Source organism: Nipponia nippon, unplaced genomic scaffold, assembly GCF_047370975.1.
Source record: "Nipponia nippon isolate SJK-2023a ecotype South Korea unplaced genomic scaffold, ASM4737097v1 scaffold_3, whole genome shotgun sequence".
NCBI classification, from domain to species: Eukaryota; Metazoa; Chordata; class Aves; order Pelecaniformes; family Threskiornithidae; genus Nipponia; species Nipponia nippon.
The window spans coordinates 1,450,961-1,473,864 of record NW_028262347.1 but is presented as its reverse complement, the minus strand read 5'-3'; the positions used below and the strand labels follow the sequence as shown (position 1 = coordinate 1,473,864).

Sequence of the window (22,904 nt, the reverse complement as noted above, 5' to 3'; positions counted from 1 at the left end):
GTGGTCTGCTCCTTGCACACCCATCCTGCCTGCATGTGGTCTTGCTCGCCCGCCCTGCTTCGCTCTGCTCCTTACACACCCACCCTGCCCGCACATCCCCTTACACACCCACCCTGCTTCGGTCTGCTCCTTGCACGCCCACCACACTTACTGCTAGCACAACCATCCCTTGCACACTTCCCACCATTGTGCCCGTGCCTTCCACACTTACCACCAGCACGCCCGTGCCTTGCACGCTTCCCACCGTCATGCCTGCATCTTGCACGCTTCCCGCCAGCACCCCCACCCCTTGCACCCTTCCCGCCATCGTGCCCGTCCCTTGCACGCTTCCCGCGATCATGTCCATCCCTTGCACCCTTCCCGCCATCGTGCCCGTCCCTTGCACGCTCCCAGCGCCGGCGCGGCCGCCCCCCCCCCCGTCGCACGCGCGCGTGGCACTGCTCCCCCGACGCCCGTGCCTCCCCGCAGGTGTGCGCCTACGGGCCGGGGCTGCAGGGTGGCCGCGTCGGCACCCCGGCCCCCTTCACCATCGACACCAAGGGCGCCGGCACCGGGGGGCTGGGGCTGACGGTGGAGGGCCCCTGCGAGGCCAAGATCGAGTGCCAGGACAACGGCGACGGCTCCTGCTCCGTCTCCTACCTCCCCACCGAGCCCGGCGACTACGCCATCAACATCCTCTTCGCCGACCGGCACATCCCCGGCAGCCCCTTCAAGGCGGAGGTGACCCCCGTCTTCGATCCCAACAAGGTGACGGCCAGCGGCCCCGGTTTGGAACGCGGTAAAGCCGGCGAGGTGGCCACCTTCATGGTGGATTGCTCCAAAGCCGGCGACGCCGAGCTCACCATCGAGATCATTTCGGAAGCCGGGGTGAAGGCGGAGGTGCTCATCCAGAACAACCGGGACGGCACCTACGCCATCACCTACACCCCGGCCTGCCCCGGCTCCTACACCATCACCATCAAGTACGGCGGCCACCCCGTCCCCAAGTTCCCCGTCCGCGTCACCGTCGACCCCGCCGTGGACACCAGCGGTGTCAAGGTCTACGGCAAAGGCGTGGAGCCGCGAGGTGAGGGCGAGGGGTGTCCCCGCGGGCAGAACCTCCCCGGGCACCCCGGTGCCATGGGCACCCTCATGGGCACCTCCTCCCCTTGGCCACCTCCTCCCCTTGGCCACCTCTTTCCCATGGCCACCTCCTCCCCGTGGCCACCTCCTCCCCTTGGCCACCTCCTCCCCTTGGCCACCTCCTCCCCGTGGCCACCTCCTCCCCATGGCCGCCTCCCCCCCATGGCCACCTCCTCCCCATGGCCACGTCCTCCCCTTGGCCACCTCCTCTCCACGGCCACCTCCTCTCCATGGCCATCTCCTCCCCGTGGCCACCTCCTCCCCTTGGCCACCTCCTCCCCATGGCCCCCCCATGTGGTGGGGGGGTGTCAGAGGGCAGGACCCCTCCCCGGGTGGCCCCCTCGGCGGTGGGACGGGTGCCGCCCGGGTGCTGAGGGTGCCGTGCCACAGGGGTGCTGCGGGAGGTGGCCACCGACTTCACGGTGGACGCCCGGGCGCTCACCAAGACGGGGGGACCCCACGTCAAGGCCCGGGTGGTCAACCCCTCCGGTGCCAAGACCGACACCTACGTCACCGACCACGGCGACGGCACCTACCGCGTGGACTACACCCCCTACGAGGACGGTGAGGGACCCCGAAACCCCTGAGCCCCCCCCAGGGACCCCAACACCCCCAGGGGACCCCATGGCCTGGCCAGATGTCCTGTCCCCCCGGTGGGGACCCCCAGAGAGGGACCCCCAAAACCACCTCCAAGGGACCCCTAAACCCTCTGAGATCCTCCCCAAAACCCACCAAGGGACCCCCAAACCCCTGAGACCCCCCAAAACTCCAATAAGGGACCCCCAAACCCCATGAGACCCCTTCCAACCCCACCAAGGGACCCCAAACCCCCTGAGACCCCCCAAAACTCCAATAAGGGACCTCCAAACCCCCTGAGACCCCATCAAACTCCACCAGGGGACGCCCAAACCCCCTGAGACCCCTCCCAAACCCCAACCAGGGACCCCCAAACCCCATGAGACCCCCCAAAACTCCAATCAGGGACCCCAAACCCCCCAAACCCCAACCAGGGACCCCCAAACCCTCTGAGATGCCCCCCAAACCCCACTAAGGGACCCTCAAGCCCCCTAAGACCCCCCCAAGGGACCCCCAAACCCCTTGACACCCCCCGCTATGGCGTGTCCCCGCGTCCCCAGGCATGCACCGGGTGGAGGTGACCTACGACGAGGTGGCGGTCCCCAAGAGCCCCTTCCGCGTGGGGGTGACGGAGGGCTGCGACCCCAGCCGCGTGCGGGCGCATGGGCCCGGCCTGGAGGGCGGCCTCGTCGGCAAGGCCAACCGCTTCACCGTGGAGACCAGGTGGGCAGCGGACCCCCCGGTCACCTCCGTCCCATGCCACCAACCCGCCACCTCCAGCCTCTTCCATGGAGGTGCCACCTTCATCCTCTTGCATTGGATGTGGCACCTCTGTCCCCTGCCATGGAGATGGCACCTCCATCCCGTGCCATTGGATGTGCCACCTCCATCCCATGCCATGGAGGTGCCACCTCCATCCTCTTACACTGGATGTGCCACCTCCATCCCATGCCATGGATGTGCCACCACTCTCCTATGCCATCACCTGCCACCTCCAGCCCCTCTCATGGATGTGCCACCTCCAGCCTCTTACACTGGATGTGACATCTCCGTCCACTTGCCACCAATGTGGCACCTTTGTCCCGCTGCCATGGATGTGGCACCTCCATCTCTTGCCACCAACGTGCCATCTCCACCCCCTGCCATCGATGTGCCACCTTCCCCCCCTGCCACCATCGTGGCACCTGCATCCCTCTACCATGGAGGTGGCACCTCCAGCCCCGTCCCACCAACATGCCACCTCCCATCACCCTACCATGGAGGTGGCCACCCCCGGGCACCCACCATGGACGTGCCACCCCCACCCCAAAAGCCAGGCCACCCCCGGCAGCGTCCCTGAGCGGTGGCCTGTCCCCAGGGGCGCGGGCACTGGGGGGCTGGGCCTGGCCATCGAGGGTCCCTCCGAGGCCAAGATGTCCTGCAAGGACAACAAGGACGGGAGCTGCACGGTGGAGTACATCCCCTTCACGCCCGGCGACTACGACGTCAACATCACCTTCGGTGGCCACCCCATCCCTGGTGCGTGGAGGCCTGGGGGTGGCCGGGGGGAGCTGGGGGGCCGCGGAACCCACGGGGGTGGCCGTGGGGCGGAGATGGGTGCTGGGTGCCGGCAGGTGGAGGTGATGGTGCTGACTCCATGGCCAACCCCATGGTGACCCTGTGGCCACGCTGACCCCATGGCCACACTGACCCCACCTGTGCCATCCCCGTGGTGTCCCCATGCCCACGCTGACCCCATGCCCACGTTGACCCCACAGACATGTTGACCCCACGTTGTGCCCATGCCCATGCTGTGCGCTTGCCCACATTGACCTCATGGCCATATTGTCCCCATGGCCATGCTGTCCTCGTGCTGTCCCCATGCCCACATTGACCCCATGCCCACATTGACCCCATGGACACGTTGACCGCAGGCCCATGTTGACCCCATCCTGTGCCCATGCCCACGTTGACCCCATGCCCATGCTGGCCCCATGGACACATTGACCCCATGGAGATGTTGACCCCATGGCCATGCTGTCCCTCTGCCCATACTGTCCCCGTGCTCATGCTGACCCCACGCCCATGTTGACCCCATGGACATGTTGGCCCCATGCCCACGCTGACCCCACGCCCACGCTGACCCCATGCTGTCCCCACGCCCACGTTGACTCCATGGCCACATTGACCCCATGGCCATGCCGTCCCTGTGCTGTCCCCATGCCTACGTTGACATCATGGCCACGTTGACCCTGTGGCCATGCCGTCCCTGGGGCCACATTGACCCCATCCCCACGCCGACCCCATCCCCACGCTGACCCCCTGTGCACCCTGACCCACACCCACTGCCGCAGGGAGCCCCTTCCGGGTGCCGGTGAAGGACGTGGTGGACCCCAGCAAGGTCAAGTGTTCGGGGCCGGGGCTGGGCCCCAGCGTCAGGGCCCGCGTGCCCCAGACCTTCACCGTGGACTGCAGCGCCGCCGGGCTGGCGCCCCTCGAGGTCACGCTGCTGGGACCCTCCGGTACGTGGGGACACGCGGCGGGGGGCGGGGATGGAAGGGGAGTCCTGCTCCGTGGGGCGTCCTGCCCCATGGCGTGTCCCTCTCCATGAGTGCTCCAACCCATGGGCTTGTCTTGCCCAGGGATGTCCTGCTCCATAGGGCGTCCAGCCCCATAGATCCCACGTTCCATAGGGTGTCCAACCCCATAGATCCCATGCTCCATAGAGTGTTCTGCTCTGTAGGGTGTCCAACCCCATAGATTCCACGTTCCATAGGGTGTCCTGCTCCATAGGGCATCCAGCCCCATAGATCCCACGTTCCATAGGGTGTCCTGCTCCATAGGGCGTCCAACCCCATGGCGTGGCCTCCTCTAGGGAGTGCTCTGCCCCATGGGGTGTCTTGCCCATGGATGTCCCGCCCCATGTGTACCCTGCCCCATGGATGCCCCACTCCGTAGGGCATCCAACCCCATAGATCCCATGCTCCATAGGGTGTCCCGCCCCATGGGGTGCCTTACCCAAAGGGGGTCCTGCCCCATGAGGGGTCCTGCCCCACGGGACGCTCTACCCCAGGGGCCACCCTGCCCCACGGGGCGCCCTGCCCCACTGAGGACCGCTGCCCGCAGGTCTGGCGGAGCCAGTGGAGGTTCGTGACAATGGTGACGGCACCCACAAGGTCAACTACACCCCGGCCACCGACGGGCCCTACACCGTGGCCGTCAAATACGCCGACCAGGAGGTGCCACGCAGGTGAGGACCACCACCCTCGGGGGGGACACGGGCCCCCCACCGGGGCCGGGGGGTCCCGGCGCCCCGCTGACCCCCCGTGCCCACCCACAGCCCCTTCAAGATCAAGGTGCTGCCCGCCCACGACGCCAGCAAGGTGCGGGCCAGCGGGCCGGGGCTGAGCGCCAGCGGCATCCCCGCCAGCCTGCCCGTCGAGTTCACCATCGACGCCCGCGACGCCGGCGAGGGGCTGCTCACCGTCCAGATCCTGGTGAGCGCCCGCCGGGGCCTGGGGGCCACGCCGTGGGGGGCTGAGCCCTGGGGAGGGATGGGGGGCGGCTGGCAGAGGGGGTTGGGGTGCTGAGCCCCATGGGGTGCCCTGGCACCCATGCCATGGGGTGCTGAGCCCCATAGGGTGCCTTGGCATCTGTGTTATGGGGTTCTGAGGTCCATAGTGTGCCCTGGCACCTGTGCTATGTGGTGCTGAGCCCCATAGTGTGCCCTGGCACCCGTGCCATTGGGTGCTGAGCCCCATATGTTGCCCTGGCACCCATGCCATTGGGTGCTGAGCCCCATAGGGTGCCCTGGCATCCATGTCATTGGGTGCTGAGCCCCATAGGGTGCCCTGGCCCCCATGGCATGGGGCACTGAACCCCGTATGGTGCCGTGGCCCCCACACCATGGCGTGCTGAGCCCCATAGGGTGCCCTAGCCCCAGGGCAATGGGTGCTGAGCCGGGCGGTGCCCACAGGACCCCGAGGGGCAGCCCAAGAAGGCGGCGATCCGGGACAACGGGGACGGCACCTACACGGTCTCCTACGTCCCCGACCTGCCGGGGCGCTACACCATCACCATCAAGTACGGGGGGGACGAGATCCCCTGCTCCCCCTTCCGCATCCACGCCGTGCCCTCCGGCGACGCCAGCAAGTGCCTCGTCACAGGTGGGCCCTGCCCCACGGCATCCTCCTGCTGCCCCACGGCATCCCCACGCTGCCCCACGGCATCCCTCGCTGCCCCACGGCATCCCCACGCTGCCCTACGGCATCCCTCGCTGCCCCATGGCATCCCCACGCTGCCCCATGACATCCCTCGCTGCCCCACGGCATCCCTCGCTACCCCATGGCGTCCCCACGCTGCCCCATGGCATCCCTCGCTGCCCCACGGCATCCCACTGCTGCCCCATGGCATCCCATCCTGCCCCACAGCATCCCCATCCTGCCCCACAGTGTCCCTTGCTGCCCCACGGCATCCCCGCGCTGCCCCATAGCATCCCCCCCACTGCTCCGTGGTACCCCCACGCTGCCCCACGGCATCCCCGCGCTGCCCCACGGCATCCCCCCCCCAGGCACCCCTGCCTTGCCCCCCCCCCTCCCCACTGCACCCCCCACCCCACCGCTGCCCCCCAGCCCCCCCACGGCGCAGAGCAGGACACGTCGGCCCCCCGGCCCCCCAACCGGCGCCCCCCACCCCCGCCCCGGCCCCTTCTCACGTGCTTTTCCCTGCTCTCTTTGCAGTATCCATTGGGGGCCACGGACTGGGTAAGTGGCGCCGGGGGTGGGGGCGGGGGAAGCCGGGGGGCTGGGCAGGGGGGTCCCCGCGACCTTGACCCCCCCCAAACCCCCTTGTAGGCGCCTGCTTGGGTCCCACCATCCAAATCGGAGAGGAGACGGTGATCACGGTGGACGCCAAGGCGGCCGGGCAGGGGAAGGTGACCTGCAAGGTGTCCACCCCCGACGGGGCCGAGCTGGACGTGGACGTGGTGGAGAACCACGACGGCACCTTCGACATCTACTACACCGCCCCCGAGCCCGGGAAATACGTCATCACCATCCGCTTCGGCGGGGAGCACGTCCCCAACAGCCCTTTCCACGTCCTGGTGGGTGTCGGTGGGGGCACCACGTGGGCACCATGGGGCAGAGCATCGGGGCCATGGTGGACGTCATGGGGTTGGGAGCCCATGTGGGGCACCATGGGGCAGAGCAGTGGGGCCATGGGGGACACCGTGGGGTTGGGAGAGCATGGTGGGCACCATAGGGCAGAGAGTTTGGGCTGTGGTGGACATCATGGGGTTGGGAGCCCGTGTGGGGCACACCATGGGGCAGAGCAGTGAGGCCATGGTGGACACTATGGACTTGGAAGATCATGGTGGGCACCATGGGGCAGAGAGTTTGGGCCATGGTGGACGTCATGGGGTTGGGAGCCCATGTGGGGCACCATGGGGCAGAGCAGTGGGGCCATGGGGGACACCGTGGGGTTGGGAGAGCATGGTGGGCACCATAGGGCAGAGCAGTGGGGCCATGGTGGACATCATGGGATTGGCAGACCATGGTGGGCACCACGTGGCAGAGAGTTTGGGCTGTGGTGGACATCATGGGGTTGAGAGACCATGATGGGCACGATGGGGCAGAGCAGTGGGGCTATGGTGGGCACCGTGGGGTTGGGAGACCACGTGGGCACAATGGGGCAGAGAGTTTGGCTGTGGTGGACATCATGGGATTGGGAGACCATGATGGGCACCATGGAGTTGGGAGACCATGATGGGCACCATGGGGTAGGGAAACTGTGGTGGTCACCATGGTGGTGGGAGACCATGGTGGACACCATGGGGCAGAGAGTTGGGGCCATGGTGGACACCATGGGGTTGAGAGACCATGATGGGCACCATGGAGCTGGGAGACCATGATGGGCACCATGGGCCGGAGCACCAATGCCATGGTTTGGAGACTGTCATGGACATCATGGGGCAGAGCACTGGGGCCATGGTGGGCACCATGGGGTTGGGAGACCATGATGGGCACCACGGGGCTGGGGCCGTGGTGGACATCATGGGATTGGGAGACCATGATGGGCACCATGGGGCGGAGAGTTTGAGCCATGGCGGACATCATAGGATTGGGAGACCATGATGGGCACAATGGGGCTGGGGCGGTGGTGGGCACCATGGGGTGGGGAGCCCACGATGGGGTGCTGTGGTTCTTACACCTCCTCTCTGCCCCACGGCGTCAGGCCACGGAGGAGCCCCCCGCCACCGCTGAGAACCTCCGGCCCTTCAACCTCGTCATCCCCTTCACCGTGCAGAAGGGTGAGATCACAGGTACGGGGCGGGGTTATGGGGTGCGGTGCGTGGGGTGGGCCATGGGGCGCAGTGGGGCGGGGGCCAGACCCCCACCCCGGTGCCCGACTGACGCGGTGGCCCCAGGGGAGGTGCGGATGCCCTCGGGGAAGACGGCGCGACCCAACATCACCGACAACAAGGACGGGACCGTGACGGTGCGCTACGCCCCCACCGAGAAGGGGCTGCACGAGATGGACATCCGCTACGACGGCAACCACATCCCCGGTGAGACCACGGCGGGCACTGGGAACCACTGGGAGCCACTGGGAGGTGGCTGAGCCAGGCTGATGCCACCTCGCCCCGGTTGGGCACCCGTGGGTTGAGCAGCCCGCCACGGGACGGGGTGTCCCCATGGGGTCCCTGACCGCCGTCCCCCCCATGTCCCCAGGGAGTCCCCTCCAGTTCTACGTGGACGCCATCAACACCCGGCACGTGAGCGCCTACGGGCCGGGGCTGAGCCACGGCATGGTCAACAAGCCCTGCACCTTCACCATTGTCACCAAGGATGCCGGGGAGGGTGAGTGGTGGCCAAGGGGGGCACCAGGGGGTCTGGGAGGGTTTTGGAGACCCCCCCCAATGCCACCGTGAGGGGCTGGAGACCCCCAATGCCTCCTGACGCCCAGCCGGTGCCCCCCAGGCGGGCTCTCGTTGGCGGTGGAAGGTCCTTCCAAGGCGGAGATCACCTGCCAGGATAACAAGGACGGGACCTGCACCGTGTCCTACCTGCCCACCGCCCCCGGGGACTACAACATCATCGTCCGCTTCGATGACAAGCACATCCCGGGCAGCCCCTTCACCGCCAAGATCACCGGTGAGCCGGGACCCTGTGGTCTTGGGGATCCCACCGAGGTCCTTGGGACCTCCATAGGGCCATGGAGACCCCTGCATGGTTGTGGCCATGGGGGCACTTGCGTGGTCATGGGGACACCTGCACGGCCACTGGGAACCATCACACGGCCGTGATGTCCCTGTCCATCCCTGGCCACCAGGACCCCATCACATGGCCATGGGAACTTTGTGGGACCTTGGGGACGCCATCACATGGCCATGGGGACCTCATGGGGCCTTGGGGATGCCATCACATGGTCATGGGGACCTCATGGGGCCTTGGGGATGCCATCACATGGCCATGGGAACCCTGTCCAGCCCCAGCCATGGGGATCCCTCTCACACAGCCTTGGGGACCCTGGGCAAATGGCCATGGGGACAGCTGCATGGCCACCAGGACCCCACTGCATGGCCACCAGGACCCCACCACATGGCCGTGGGGACCCCATCCACTCCAAGACCCCATCACATGGCCTTGACTGGCCCTGCGTGGCCACCGAGACCCCATCACATGGCCCAGGGGACCTCATGGGGACCCTGTTACGTGGCCTTGGGGACCCCATCCATCTCCAACCCCAGAGACCCCACCCAGCTCGGGCTGCCGTCCCCCCGGCCCCGCTGATGGCATCTCCATAGGGGACGACTCCATGCGGACGTCCCAACTCAACGTGGGCACCTCGACGGATGTCTCGCTGAAGATCACGGAGACGGACCTGAGCCTGCTGACGGCCAGCATCCGGGCGCCATCGGGCAACGAGGAGCCCTGCCTGCTCAAGCGGCTGCCCAACCGCCACATCGGTGCGTGGGGGACACGGGGATGGGGGACAGGGGACGTGGGGATACCAGCGACGTGCACATGTGGGGCCAGGAGGATGTGGGTGCAGGAGAACTGGGACATGGGGTGGAGGGTGGTGAGCACACAGAGAGGGTGATGTGGGACTTGGGGACGTGGGACAGGGGACAACAGGGCTGTGGGGTCACAGGGATGGGTGGCCCTGTGGCATTGGGTGCCCGGGGCTTGGTGGCCATGGCCAGAGCACATTGCTGGTGCCCAGGGGCAGCTGGTGGTGGCCAAGGGCTGGTGGAGGTGTTTAGGGGCTGGTGGTGGTGGCCAGGGATGGAGATGGTGGCCAAGGGCTGGTGGAGGTGTTTAGGGGCTGGTGGTGGTGGCCAGGGATGGAGATGGTGGCCAGGGCTGGTGGTGGTGGCCAGGGCTGGAGGTGGCCAGGGGCTGGTGGTGGTGGCCAGGGCTGGAGGTGGTGGCTGACAGTGGTGTCCCCCTCCCAGGCATCTCCTTCACGCCCAAGGAGGTGGGCGAGCACGTGGTGAGCGTGAAGAAGAGCGGGCAGCATGTCACCAACAGCCCCTTCAAGATCCTGGTGGGGCAGTCAGAGATCGGGGACGCCAGCCGGGTGAAGGTGTGGGGCAAGGGGCTGGTGGAAGGTCACACGTTCGAGGTGTCCGAGTTCATCGTGGACACACGCAGTGCCGGTAAGACCACGGTCCCCGGGGCCACGGGTGGGGATGGGGCTGTGGGACAGGGATTGCCATGGTGTGGTCATGGCTGGGATGAGATGGTGGCCATGGCCATGGACAGGAGGGGATGGTGGCCGTGGTTGTGGCTGGGATGTAATGGTGGTCATGGCCATGGCTAGGATGGGTTCATGGCTGTGGTCGTGGCTGGGATGAGATGGTGGCCATGGCCAGGAGGGGATGGTGGCCATGGCTGTGGCTGGGATGAGATGGTGGCTGTGGCTGTGGCTGGGATACGATGGTGGCCATAGTCACGGCTGGGATGAGATGGTGGCCATGGCCGTGGCCAGGATGGGATGGTGGCCATGGCCATGGTGCAGCCATAGCCAAGAGGGTGATGCTATCGTGACCACGGCTATGGCAAGGTCATGGCCAGGATGGGGTGGTGGCCGTGGCCAGGATGGGATGGGATGGTGGCCGTGGCATGACCATGGCCAGGATGGGGACAGCAGCAGTGGGCCATCTCCGAGCGTGTCCCCGTGGCTGCCCAGGCTACGGCGGGCTGGGCCTGTCCATCGAGGGTCCCAGCAAGGTGGACATCAACTGTGAGGACGTGGAGGACGGCACCTGCAAGGTCACCTACTGCCCCACCGAGCCCGGCAACTACATCATCAACATCAAGTTTGCCGACAAACACGTCCCAGGTGGGGACGGGGGGGACGGGGACGTGGCACCGGGGAGCCGGGAGCCCTGGGTCCCCTCTCGGTGGCCAGGTCCCTGAGGTGGCCGTCACCCGCAGGGAGCCCCTTCACGGTGAAGGTGACGGGCGAGGGGCGCATGAAGGAGAGCATCACGCGCCGGCGGCAGGCCCCCTCCATCGCCACCATCGGCAGCACCTGCGACCTCAACCTCAAGATCCCAGGTAGGGGCTGGCCTTCCTCCCCCTCCTCCTCCTCCCCCTTCTCCTCCTCCTCCTCCTCCTCCTCCTCCTCCTCCTCCTCCTCCTTCTCCTCCTCCCCCGTGGGGCTCGGGGACGGGGACGCCTCTCGTCCGCTCCAACTCTGATTTCCGCCTCCTTCTTCCTTCTCTCCCCGTCCGTCCGTGCGTCCGTTCCCCGTGTCCGTCCGCGTCTGCCCGTGCCCTTCCGTGCGTCCGTGCCTCCGTCCGCGCGCCCGTCCGTGCGTCCCTGCGGGTGTGCCGCCGTCCGCCTGCGCATCCATCCGCGTCTCCGGCCATGCCTCCGTCCGCGCCTGCGTCTGTCCACACGTGTCTGCTTGCGCCTGTGGTCATCCCTGTGTCCGCCCATCTGCGCATCCATCCGTCCCTACCTCCATCCCTGTGTCCATCCGTCCGTCCATCCATCCCTGTGTCCATCCCCACGTCCATCCCTGTGTCCATCCATCCCTGCATCCACCCTTACGTCCATCCCTGTGTCCATCCCTGTCTCCATCCATCCACATGTCCATCCCTGTGGCCATCCACATGTCCATCCATGTCTCCATCCATCCCTGTCTCCACCCCGACGTCCATCCATGTCTCTATCCATGTCTCCATCCATCCATGTGTCCATCCATCCATCCCCATGTCCATCCACCAATGTCTCAATCCATCCATGTCTCCATCTGTCCCTATGTCCATCCATCCATGTGTCCATCCCTGTGTCCATCCACGTGTCCATCCATGTCTCCATCCATCCATGTCTCCATCCATCCCTGTCTCCATTCCTGCATCCATCCATGTCTCCATCCACGTCTTCGTCCATCCACGTCTTCGTCCATCCACGTCTTCGTCCATCCACGTCTTCATCCATCCACGTCTCCATCCATCCATGTCTCCATCCATGTCTCCATCCATCCCTGCGTCCATCCCTGTGTCCATCCACGTGTCCATCCCTGTCTCCATCCATCCCTGTGTCCATCCCCGCCTCTATCCCTGCGTCCACCCGTGTCCCCATCCCTCCCCACCCCTCCCGCGCACCCGCCCACGCTCCCATCCGTGTGCCCGTCCGCCCCTGCCCCTCTCCCTGTCCCGCCACCGTCACCGTCACCGTCACCGTCACCGTCGGGCGCGGCGGCCGGCAGGGAACTGGTTCCAGATGGTGTCGGCGCAGGAGCGCCTGACGCGCACCTTCACGCGGAGCAGCCACACCTACACGCGCACCGAGCGCACCGAGATCAGCAAGACGCGGGGCGGCGAGACCAAGCGGGAGGTGCGGGTGGAGGAGTCCACCCAGGTCGGCGGGGACCCCTTCCCCAACGTCTTCGGGGGCTTCCTGGCCCGCGAGGGCCTGGGCTCCTTCGGCTCCATCGCCCGCGCCCAGGAGGGTGGGTGCCGCCGCGGGGCGGGGGCGCGCGGGGGTGCGGGGGGCGCGGGGAGCGGGCGTGCGGCAGGGCGGGGGGCGCTGGTGCACGGGTGCTGGGTGTTTGCATGGGTGCTGTGCTTGCACGGGTGCTGGGGCTGCAGGGAGTGGGTGTGCAGCAGGGCGGGGTGCGCTGGTGCATGGGTGCTGTGCTTGCACCAGGGCTGGGTGTGCTGAGAGCAGGTGTGCAGCAGGGCTGGGTGCGCTGGTGCATGTGTGCTGGGTGTTTGCATGGGTGCTGGGGCTGCAGGGAGCAGGCGTGAGGCAGGGCGGGGTGCGCTGCTGCATGGGTGCTGTGTGTTTGCATGGGTGCCGTGCTTGCACAGGTGCTGGGTGTGTGGGGAGTGGGTGTGCAGCAGGGCTGGGTGCACTGGTGCATGGGTGCTGTGCTTGCACGGGTGCTGTGTTTGCACCAGGGCTGGGTGTGCAGAGGAGTGGGTGTGCAGCAGGGCTGGGTGCGCTGGTGCATGGGAGTGTGCTTGCATGGGTGCTGTGCTTGCACCAGGGCTGGGCGTGCACGGATGCTGGGTGTGCAGGGAGCGGGCGTGCAACAGGCCGGGGTGCGCTGGTGCATGGGAGTGCGATTGCACAGGTGCTGTGCTTGCACAAGGGCTTGGTGCTTGCAGGGGAGCGTGCTTGCACGGGTGCTGGGCTTCGTGCTTGCAGGGGAGCGTGCTTGCACGGGTGCTGGGTGTGCAGGGAGCGGGCGTGCAGCAGGGCGGTGCTTGCACCAGGCCTGGGTGCGCTGGTGCATGGGAGTGGGCTTGCACGGGTGCTGTGTGCTTGCAGGTGAGTGCACTTGCACCAGGGCTGTGCTTGCATGGGTGCTGGGTGTGCAGGGGAGCAGGCTTGCACCAGGGCTGGGTGCAAGAGCGCATCAGAGTGCTTGCACGAGGGCTGTGTGAGTGCAAGGGAGCACGCTTGCACCAGCGCTGGGTGCACTGGGGCATGGCAGCGTTCTTGCACGGGGGCTGCGTGTGCTCGCACAGCAACGCGCTCGCACAAGGGCTGGATGTGCGTTTGCACGTGGGAGCGTGCTTGCACGGGGCCGCGCTTGCTCACGCAGCGCTGCGGGCATGCTTGCACAATAGCGCGTGCTTGCATGGGGCTGTGTGCTTGCACAGAAGCGTGCTTGTGCAAGGGCTGGATGTGTGTTTGCACAGGGGAGCGTGCTTGCACGGGGGCTGCGTGTGCTCACGGGGGCCGTGTGCCCTTGCACAAGGGCCGTGTGCTCACACCAGCACGGCCCCTCCCACCCCCACCTGCGCGTGCCCCTCGCACGAGGCCGGGACACGCGCCTGTGTCCCAGCAGCTCTGGGGGCCACGCTCGCTCGCGCCAGGCCGCCTTTGCACGCGCGCTGCGCGTGCAAAAATAGGGGGTGCTCGCCCGTAGCAGGAGCGTGCAAACTCGCAGGCGTGCGCGCACGTGCAAGCACGCGGGCGGGCACAGGTGCTTGCAAGCGTGCGTGCGCCCTTTGCACCGGGGTGCGCAAGCGGGCGGGCACAAGCATGCAAACTCACGGGTCTGCGCGCGCGCGCTGTACGCGGGTGCTTGCAAGCGTGCAAACGCATGCGCGCGCTTGCAAGCGCGCGCATGCGTTTGCACGCTTGCAAGCACAGAGGTGGCCTTTGCACGAGGGCGCGCGCTCCCCGGGAGGGCTGGGGGGGGCTGGGGGGGTCCCCAGTGGGTGCTGGGGTGCCTTGGCGCCATGCTGCCCTGGTGCCGGGGTGTTGGGGTGCCAGGGTGCTGGGGTGACAGGGTGCCATAGTTACATGGTGCTGGGGTGCCCTGGTGACAGGGTGGCAGAGTGCCAGGGTGCCCTGGTTACGTGGTGATGGGGTGCCATGGTGCCATGGTGACAGGGTGCAGGTGTGCCAGGGTGCCATGGTGCCGGGGTGATGGGAGGCCAGGGTGCCATGGTTACATGGTGATGGGGTGTCCTGGTGTCAGGGTGCCATAGTGACAGGGTGACAGGGTGCCGGGGTGACAGGGTGCCACGGTTACATGGTGATGGGGTGCCCTGGTGACAGGGTGCCAGGATGACAGGGTGCTGAGGTGCCAGGATGATGGGGTGCCAGGGTGCCATGGTGCCGGGGTGCCAAGGTGCCATGGTGCCCTGGTGACAGAGTGCCAGGGTGCCATAGCGCCAGGGTGACAGGGTGCCGGGGTGCCAGGACGACAGGGTGACAGGGTGCCGGGCTGCCAGATTGCCATGGTTACATGGTGCTGGGGTGCCGGGGTGCCCTGGTGCCATGGTGATGGGACACCAGGGTGCCGTGGTTACGTGGTGATGGGTGCTGAGGTGCCAGGGTGCCAGGCTGACAGGGTGCCATGGTGACATGGTGCTGGGGTGCCCTGGTGCCAGGGTGCCACAGTGCCAGGGTGACAGTGTGCTGGGGTGCCATGGTTACATGGTGATGGGGTGCCGGGATGACAGGCTGACAGGGTGCCATGGTGACATGGTACCGGGGTGATGGGACACCAGGGTGCCGCAGTTGCATGGTGATAGGGTGCCATGGTGCCATGGTGCTGGGGCGCCCTGGTGCCATGGTACCAGGACAACGGGGTGCCAGGGTGCCACGGTTACGTGGTGCTGGGGTGCCGGGGTGCCCTGGTGCCACAGTACCAGGGTGATGGGACACCAGGGTGCCGTGGTTATGTGATGATGGGGTGCCGGGGTGACAGGCTGACAGGCTGACAGGGTGCCATGGTGACATGGTGACATGGTGATGGGGTGCCCTGGTGCCAGGGTGCCAGGGTGCCACAGTGACAGGATGACAGTGTGCCGGGGTGCCAGGACGATGGGGTGCCAGGGTGCCACGGTTATATGGTGATGGGGTGCCGGGATGACGGGGTGCCGGGATGACAGGGTGCCATGGAACCAGGGTGATGGGACACCAGGGTGCTGCAGCTACATGGTGATAGGGTGCCAGGGTGCCCTGGTGCCATGTTGCCAGGGTGCCATGGTGCTGGGGTGCCCTGGTGCCATGGTACCAGGACAACGGGGTGCCAGGGTGCCACGGTTACGTGGTGCTGGGGTGCCGGGGTGCTGGGGTGCCGGGGTGACAGGCTGACAGGGTGCCAGGATGACAGGGTGCCCTGGTGCCATGGTGCCGGGGTGCTGGGACACCAGGGCGCTGTGGTTACACGGTGCTGGGGTGCCGGGGTGCCCTGGTGCCACGGCGGCGGGGTGCTGGGACAGCGGGGCGCCGCGGTTCGCCGGCCACAGGGCGCCGGTGTGAGGGGTGCCCCGGTGTCCCCGCAGGCGAGGCGTCCCCGCAGGAGCTGGCGGCGCAGGTGCTGAGCCCCTCGGGGCAGCGCTTCGAGGCGGAGGTGGTGGCGGGGGGCGCGGGGGTCTACAGCGTCCGCTTCGTGCCCCAGGAGATGGGCGCCCACACCGTCAGCGTCAAGTACCGCGGGCAGCACGTGCCCGGCAGCCCCTTCCAGTTCACCGTCGGGCCCCTGGGCGAGGGGGGCGCCCACAAGGTGCGAGCGGGGGGCACCGGCCTCCAGCGCGGCGTGGCCGGCGTGCCAGGTACGGGGCTGGGGGGGCTATGGGGGCGGTGGGGGGGGTGATGGGGAGTGGGGGGGGTGGGTGCTGGGGGGGGGGGGGCGATTGGGGGTGTGGGGGCAATGGGGGGTGTGGGTGCTATGGGGGGTGTGGGGGCGATTGGGGGTGTGGGGGCAATGGGGGCTATGGGGGCAATGGGGGTGTGGGTGCTATGGGGGTGTGGGGGCGATGTGGGGGTGTATGGGTGCAGTTGGGGGGTATGGGGGCAATGGCGGGGTGCAATGGGGGGGTATGGGTGCAAGAGGGGGTGCTATGGGGGGATATGGGTGCTATGGGGGGGATATGGGTGCAATGGGGGGTATGGGTGCAAGAGGGGGTGCAATGGGGGGATATGGGTGCAATGGGGGGATATGGGTGCTATGGGGGGTATGGGTGCAATGGGGGGATATGGGTGCTATGGGGGGTATGGGTGCATCTGGGGGCCATGGGGCCACGGTGGGTGGGGGCAGCGCTGGCTCCGGGGAGCCGGCGGAGGCCGGGAGCACCCATGGGTGTCCGTCTGTCCCCCCCCCAGCCGAGTTCAGCATCTGGACGCGGGAGGCGGGGGCCGGGGGCCTCTCCATCGCGGTGGAGGGGCCCAGCAAGGCCGAGATCGCCTTCGAGGACCGCAAGGACGGCTCCTGCGGCGTCTCCTACCTCGTCCAGGAGCCCGGTGCGTCTGGGGTCCCCCCGCGGCCCCCCGCAGCGCGGCCAGCGCTCCTGCGGGGCGGAGGGGCCCTGGGCCAGGCGGGACCGCGCGAGGGTGTCCCCGGGCGAGGGTGCCCCTGTGCGAGGGTGTCCCCGGGCGAGGGTGTCCCCGGGCGAGGGTGCCCCTGTGCGAGGGTGCCCCTGTGCAAGGGTGTCCCCAGGCGAGGGTGCCCCTGTGCAAGGGTGTTCTCGTGCAAGGGTGTCCTCGTGCGAGGGTGTCCCCAGGCGAGGGTGCCCCTGTGCAAGGGTGTCCCCAGGCGAGGGTGTCTCCGGGCGAGGGTGTCCTCGTGCAAGGGTGTCCCCGTGCAAGGGTGTCCCCATGCGAGGGTGCCCCTGTGCAAGAGTGTCCTCGTGTGAGGGTGTCCCTGTGCAAGGGTGTCCCCAGGCGAGGGTGTCCCCGTGTGAGGGTGCCCTTGTGCAAGGGTGTCCCCGTGCAAGGGTGTCCTCATGTGAGGGTGTCCCCAGGCGAGGGTGCCCCTGTGCAAGAGTGACCCCATGCAAGGGTGTCCTCGTGCGAGGGTGTCCCTGTGCAAGGGTGTCCCCACGCGAGGGTCCTCCCCGTGCAAGGGTTTCCCCGTGCAAGGGTGTTCCTGTGCGAGGGTCCTCCCCATGTGAGGGTCCTCCCCATGTAAGGGTCCTCCCAGTGTGAGGGTGTCCCTGTGCGAGGGTGTCCCCGTGCAAGGGTGTCCCCGTGCAAGGGTGTCTTCGTGCAAGGGACCTCCCGTGCAAGAGTGTCCCCACGCGAGGGTCCTCCCTGTGCAAGGGTTTCCCCATGCAAGGATCCTCTCTATGCAAGAGTGTCCCCGTGCAAGAGTGACCTCGTGCAAGGGTGTCCCCGTGCAAGGGTGTCCCCACGCGAGGGTCCTCCCCGTGCAAGGGTGTCCTCGTGTGAGGGTCCTCCCCATGCAAGGGTCCTCCCAGTGTGAGGGTGTCCCTGTGCAAGGGTGTTCCTGTGCGAGGGTGTCCCCGTGCAAGGGTCGTCCCCACGCGAGCATGTCCCCGTGCGAGGCTGTCCCCGGGTGAGGGTCCCCCCCGTGCGCGGTGTCCCCGTGCGCGGTGTCCCCGTGCGAGGCCGCCGTCTGTCCCCAGGTGACTACGAGGTCTCCATCAAGTTCAACGAGGAGCACATCCCCGACAGCCCCTTCGTGGTGCCCGTGGCCTCCCACTCCGACGACGCCCGGCGCCTCACCGTCACCAGCCTCCAGGTGCCCGGGGACACGGGGACACCCGCTCGCACCCCCGTGGCACCGGGCTCCGCAGCCACCCCGGGACCCCCGTGTCACCCCTGGGTCACCTCGCACCCCCGTGGCACCCTTGGGACCCCTCCTGCTGCCACCCCTGGTGCCACCCCCGTGCCCCCCATGCTGACCCCGTGCCACCCCTGGTGCCACCCCTAGGTCCCTTGTGTCACCCTTGGGCCACCTTGTGTCACCCCAAGGCCACTTTGCACCCCTGTGTCACCCTTGGAACCCCCCCCCGGTGCCACCCCTGGGTCCCCCGTGTCACCCCAGGGCCACCTTGCCCCCCTGTGGCACCCTTGGGACCCCCCCAGTGCCCCCCATGCTGACCCCATGTCACCCCCGGTGCCACCCCTGGGTCCCTCGTGTCACCCTTGGGCCACCTCGTGCCCCCCGAGCCCCCCCCCGCTCCCCGGGGTCGGTGCCAGCCCCGTGTCCCCGCAGGAGACGGTGACGGTGAACCAGCCGGCCTCCTTCGCGGTGCAGCTGAACGGGGCGCGCGGCGTCATCGACGCCAAGGTGCACACGCCCGCCGGCGTCGTGGAGGAGTGCTACGTCTCCGAGCTGGACAGCGGTGGGACACGGGGCAGGGGGACGTGGGGACGTGGGGACACAGGGATGTGGGGACATGGGGATGTGGGGACATGGGGACATGGGGACACGGGGACATGGGAACACAGGGCCGTGGGGACATGGGGATGTGGGGATGTGGGGACATGGGGCATGGGGATATGGGGACATGGGGCAGGGGGACATGGGGATGTGGGGATGTGGGGATGTGGGGACACGGAGACATGGGACATGGGGATGTGGGGACATGGGGCATGGGGACATGGGGATGTGGGGATGTGGGGATGTGGGGACATGGGGCATGGGGATGTGGGGACATGGGGCATGGGGACGTGGGGACGTGGGGATGTGGGGATGTGGGGACATGGGGACATGGGGCATGGGGACACGGGGACGTGGGGCATGGGGACATGGGGACACGGGGACACGGAGACGTGGGACATGGGGACATGGGGATGTGGGGCATGGGGACATGGGACATGGGGACATGGGGCGTGGGGACGTGGGGACGTGGGGATGTGGGGATGTGGGGATGTGGGGACATGGGGACATGGGGCATGGGGACACGGGGACGTGGGGCATGGGGCATGGGGACATGGGGACACGGGGACACGGAGACGTGGGACATGGGGACATGGGGATGTGGGGCATGGGGACATGGGACATGGGGACATGGGGCGTGGGGACACAGGGACATGGGACACGGGGATGTGGGGATGTGGGGATGCAGGGACATGGGGACACGGAGACATGGGACATGGGGATGTGGGGACATGGGGACACGGGGCATGGGGACATGGGGATGTGGGGACACAGGGGATGCAGGGACATGGGGATGGGGGTGTGGGAACATGAAGACATGGGGACATGGGACATGGGGACACAGGGACATGAGGACATGGGGACATGGGGATACGGGGACAGGGTGTGGGCACGTGGGGGCATGGGGACATGGGGATGTGGGGACACAGGGACACAGAGACATGGGGACAGGGGGCATGGGGACACAGGGACATGGGGATGTGGGGACACAGGGATGCAGGGACACAGGGACATGGGGCATGGGGACGTGGGGACGTGGGGACACGGGGACACGGGGAGCGGGTGCCGCGGTGTCGGGGCGGCCGGTGACGCGGTGCCGCCCCCAGACAAGTACGCCATCGGGTTCCTGCCGCGGGAGAACGGGGTGCACTCCATCGACCTGCGCTTCAACGGCCGCCACGTGCCCGGCAGCCCCTTCAACATCCGGGTGGGCGAGCAGAGCCAGGCCGGCGACCCCGGCCTCGTCACCGCCTACGGCCCTGGCCTCGAGGGCGGCCTCACAGGTGACACCGCTCGCGGGGGACCCGGCGCCGGGGGGGGGAGGCGGCCACGGTCAATAGCGTAGCCGCAGGAGGGTGGCGATGGGGACGGGGCCGTGGTAGGGGGGACATGGCCATGGGGTGGTGGCAATAGGATGTGGCCGTGGTAGGAGGGACATGGCCATGGGGTGGTGGCAACTGGGACAGGCACATGGTAGGGGGGACATGGCCATGGGGTGGTGGCAATAGGACATGGCCATGGTAGGGGGGACATGGCCATGGGGAGGTGGCAATAGGACGTGGCCATGGTAGGGGGGACATGGCCATGGGGAGGTGGCAATAGGACGTGGCCATGGGGACATAGCTGTGGGGTGGTGGCAATGGCTATGGCCATGGTCAATACCATGATCGTGGGAGGGTGGTGATGGGGACGTGGCCGTGCCCATGGGGTGGTGGCAATGGGGACATGGCCATGGCGTGGAGCCACGGCTCTGGGGTGATGGCCATGAGGACATGGCCATGGGGTGGTGGCAATGGGGACATGGCCATGGCGTGGAGCCACGGCTCTGGGTGGTGGCAATGGGGACGTGGCCATGGGGAGGTGGCAATGGGGACATGGCCGTGGTAGTGGGGAGATGGCTCTGAGGTGGTGATGATAGGAGGTGGCCGTGGGGATGTAGCTGTGGGGTGGTGGCAATTGCCATGGCCATGGTCAACACCGTGGCCATGGGAGGGTGGTGATGGGGACGTGGCCGTGCCCATGGGGTGGTGGCAATGGGGACATGGCCATGGCATGGAGCCACAGCTCTGGGGTGATGGCCATGAGGACATGGCCATGGGGTGGTGGCAATGGGGACACGGCCATGGTGTGGGGACACGGCTCTGGGTGGTGGCAACGGGGCCATGGCCATGGGGAGGTGGCAATGGGGCCATAGCCACGGCATGGGGCCACACCTCAGGGTGGTGGCAATGGGGACACAGCCATGGGGAGGTGGCAATGGGGACACGGCCATGGGGAGGTGGCAATGGGGCCATGCCCATGGCATGAGGCCACACCTCAGGGCGGTGGCAATGGGGACACGGCCATGGCGTGGGGCCACGGCTCCAGGTGGTGGCAGTGGGGCCGCGGCCGCGGCGCGGTGCCGGCCCCTGACGCGCCTGCCGCAGGCGTGTGCTCGGAGTTCCTGGTGAAGACGGCCAACGCGGGGGCGGGCGCGCTGGCCGTCACCATCGACGGCCCCTCCAAGGTGAAGCTGGACTGCGTGGAGTGCGCCGAGGGCCACCGCGTCACCTACACCCCCATGGCCCCCGGCAACTACCTCATCTCCATCAAGTACGGCGGCCCCCACCACATCGTCGGTAGCCCCTTCAAGGCCAAGGTCACCGGTACGGACGGGGGGGGATGGGGGCGGTGACAAGGGGTCCCCAGGGTGGTGGGATAGGGGGGTCCCCATGGCGGGGGGGCTGACGGTGTCCCCGTGTCCCCAGGCCCGCGTCTGTCGGGGGGACACAGCCTCCACGAGACGTCGACGGTGCTGGTGGAGACGGTGACGCGGGGGGGGACGGCGTCGCGGGGACCCCCCGCCTTCGGGGGGCTCCCCAAGTTCTCCTCGGACGCGGGGAAGGTGGTGGCGCGGGGGCCGGGGCTGGCCACCGCCTTCCTCGGCCAGAAGAACCACTTCACCGTCGCCTGCAGCAAGGCCGGTGCGTGGCGGGGGGGCTCGGGGGGCCTGGGGGTCTCAGGGGGTCCCGGGGGTCCCAGGAGGGGAGGGGATGGGTCATTAGGGGGGTTTGGGGGTCCTGGGGGTCTCAGGGGGTCCCGGGGGTCCCAGGAGGGGAGGGGATGGGTCACTGGGGGGTCTTGAGGGGTCCTGGGGGGTCTCAGGGGGTCCCAGATGTCCTGGGAGGGGAGGTGATGGGTCAGCAGGGGGGTCCTGGGGCTCCTAGGGGGTGCTGGGGGGTCCCAGGGGGTCCTGGGGGTCCTGGAAGGGGAGGGGATGGGGCACTGGGGGGGTCCCGGGGGATCTGGGGGGTCTCAGGGGGTCCCGCGGGGCCCAGGAGGGGCGGAGATGCGGCACTGGGGGTTGGGGGGTCTCGGGGGGTCCCAGGAGGGGAGGGGATGGGGCACTGGGGGGGGTCCCAAGGGGGTTGGGGGGTCCTGGGGGATCCCGGGGGGTCCCGGGGGTCCTGGGAGGGGAGGGGACGGGTCACTGGGGTCCGGGGGGTCAGGGGTCTCCCGGGCAGGGTGAGGACCCCACGCTGTCGTCCCCCCCCAGGCACCAACATGCTGATGGTGGGGGTCCACGGCCCCAAGACCCCCTGCGAGGAGGTTTACGTCAAACACGTGGGCAACCGCGTCTACAACGTCACCTACACCGTCAAGGAGAAGGGCGACTACGTCCTCATCCTGCGCTGGGGGGACGACAACGTCCCCGGGAGCCCCTACCGCGTCACCGTCCCCTGACCCCCACCGCGGCCGGGGGTCCCGGGGCGCCCGGGGGTCCCGGGGGGCCTGGGCCCATCAATAAAGCACTGGGAGACTCAGGGTGCTGCGGTTGTTGAGGGGGCTGGGGGGTCCTGGGGGGTCGTGGGGGGCGGAGGGGTCTTGGTGGGGGTCCTGGGGTTCTGGGGAGGCCTAAGGCAGGACACTGGGGTCCTGGGGGGTCCTGGGGGGTCTGGGGGTCCTGAGGCAGGACATTGGGGTCCTGGGGGGTCCTGGGGGGTCCTGGGGGGTCCTGGGGGGATCTTGGGGTCCTGGGGGTCCTGAGGCAGGACACTGGGGTCCTGGGGGGATCCTGGGGGGTCTTGGGGTCCTGGGGGGTCCCAGGAGTCCTGACGCAGGACAGTGGGGTCCTGGGG

At 68.0% G+C, this 22,904-nt stretch overlaps 2 protein-coding genes across 4 annotated transcripts in view; both read left to right on the top strand.

Annotated features, from left to right (window-relative positions):
- The window catches only part of FLNC (filamin C), a 41,573-nt gene extending 19,023 nt beyond the window's left edge, over window positions 1-22,550 (top strand). Inside the window, exons 21-48 of one of the 3 annotated variants that reach the window (XM_087765235.1) lie at window positions 469-1,066; window positions 1,513-1,686; window positions 2,259-2,421; window positions 3,056-3,216; window positions 4,032-4,199; window positions 4,804-4,927; window positions 5,018-5,174; window positions 5,654-5,843; window positions 6,417-6,440; window positions 6,531-6,778; window positions 7,909-7,996; window positions 8,102-8,242; window positions 8,406-8,534; window positions 8,655-8,828; window positions 9,482-9,643; window positions 10,133-10,336; window positions 10,870-11,022; window positions 11,118-11,240; window positions 12,400-12,642; window positions 15,944-16,213; window positions 16,764-16,901; window positions 18,026-18,141; window positions 18,619-18,748; window positions 19,893-20,069; window positions 21,213-21,431; window positions 21,534-21,659; window positions 21,712-21,749; window positions 22,322-22,472. In XM_087765235.1, coding sequence (XP_087621361.1) covers window positions 469-1,066; window positions 1,513-1,686; window positions 2,259-2,421; window positions 3,056-3,216; window positions 4,032-4,199; window positions 4,804-4,927; window positions 5,018-5,174; window positions 5,654-5,843; window positions 6,417-6,440; window positions 6,531-6,778; window positions 7,909-7,996; window positions 8,102-8,242; window positions 8,406-8,534; window positions 8,655-8,828; window positions 9,482-9,643; window positions 10,133-10,336; window positions 10,870-11,022; window positions 11,118-11,240; window positions 12,400-12,642; window positions 15,944-16,213; window positions 16,764-16,901; window positions 18,026-18,141; window positions 18,619-18,748; window positions 19,893-20,069; window positions 21,213-21,431; window positions 21,534-21,659; window positions 21,712-21,749; window positions 22,322-22,336 — 4,653 coding nt within the window. In that variant the 3' untranslated portion in view covers window positions 22,337-22,472. Of the gene's footprint in view, window positions 1-468; window positions 1,067-1,512; window positions 1,687-2,258; window positions 2,422-3,055; window positions 3,217-4,031; window positions 4,200-4,803; window positions 4,928-5,017; window positions 5,175-5,653; window positions 5,844-6,416; window positions 6,441-6,530; window positions 6,779-7,908; window positions 7,997-8,101; window positions 8,243-8,405; window positions 8,535-8,654; window positions 8,829-9,481; window positions 9,644-10,132; window positions 10,337-10,869; window positions 11,023-11,117; window positions 11,241-12,399; window positions 12,643-15,943; window positions 16,214-16,763; window positions 16,902-18,025; window positions 18,142-18,618; window positions 18,749-19,892; window positions 20,070-21,212; window positions 21,432-21,533; window positions 21,750-22,321 lie in introns of all 3 variants that reach the window. The other 2 variants (XM_087765233.1, XM_087765234.1) reach the window with 2 other exon arrangements.
- On the top strand, window positions 11,405-12,271 carry LOC148054474 (uncharacterized; the record flags this gene model as incomplete). Its single annotated transcript, XM_087765236.1, has 1 exon — window positions 11,405-12,271. A coding segment is annotated over one exon (867 nt), but the record flags the coding sequence as incomplete, so codon positions are not given.
- Window positions 22,551-22,904: the final 354 nt, after the last annotated feature.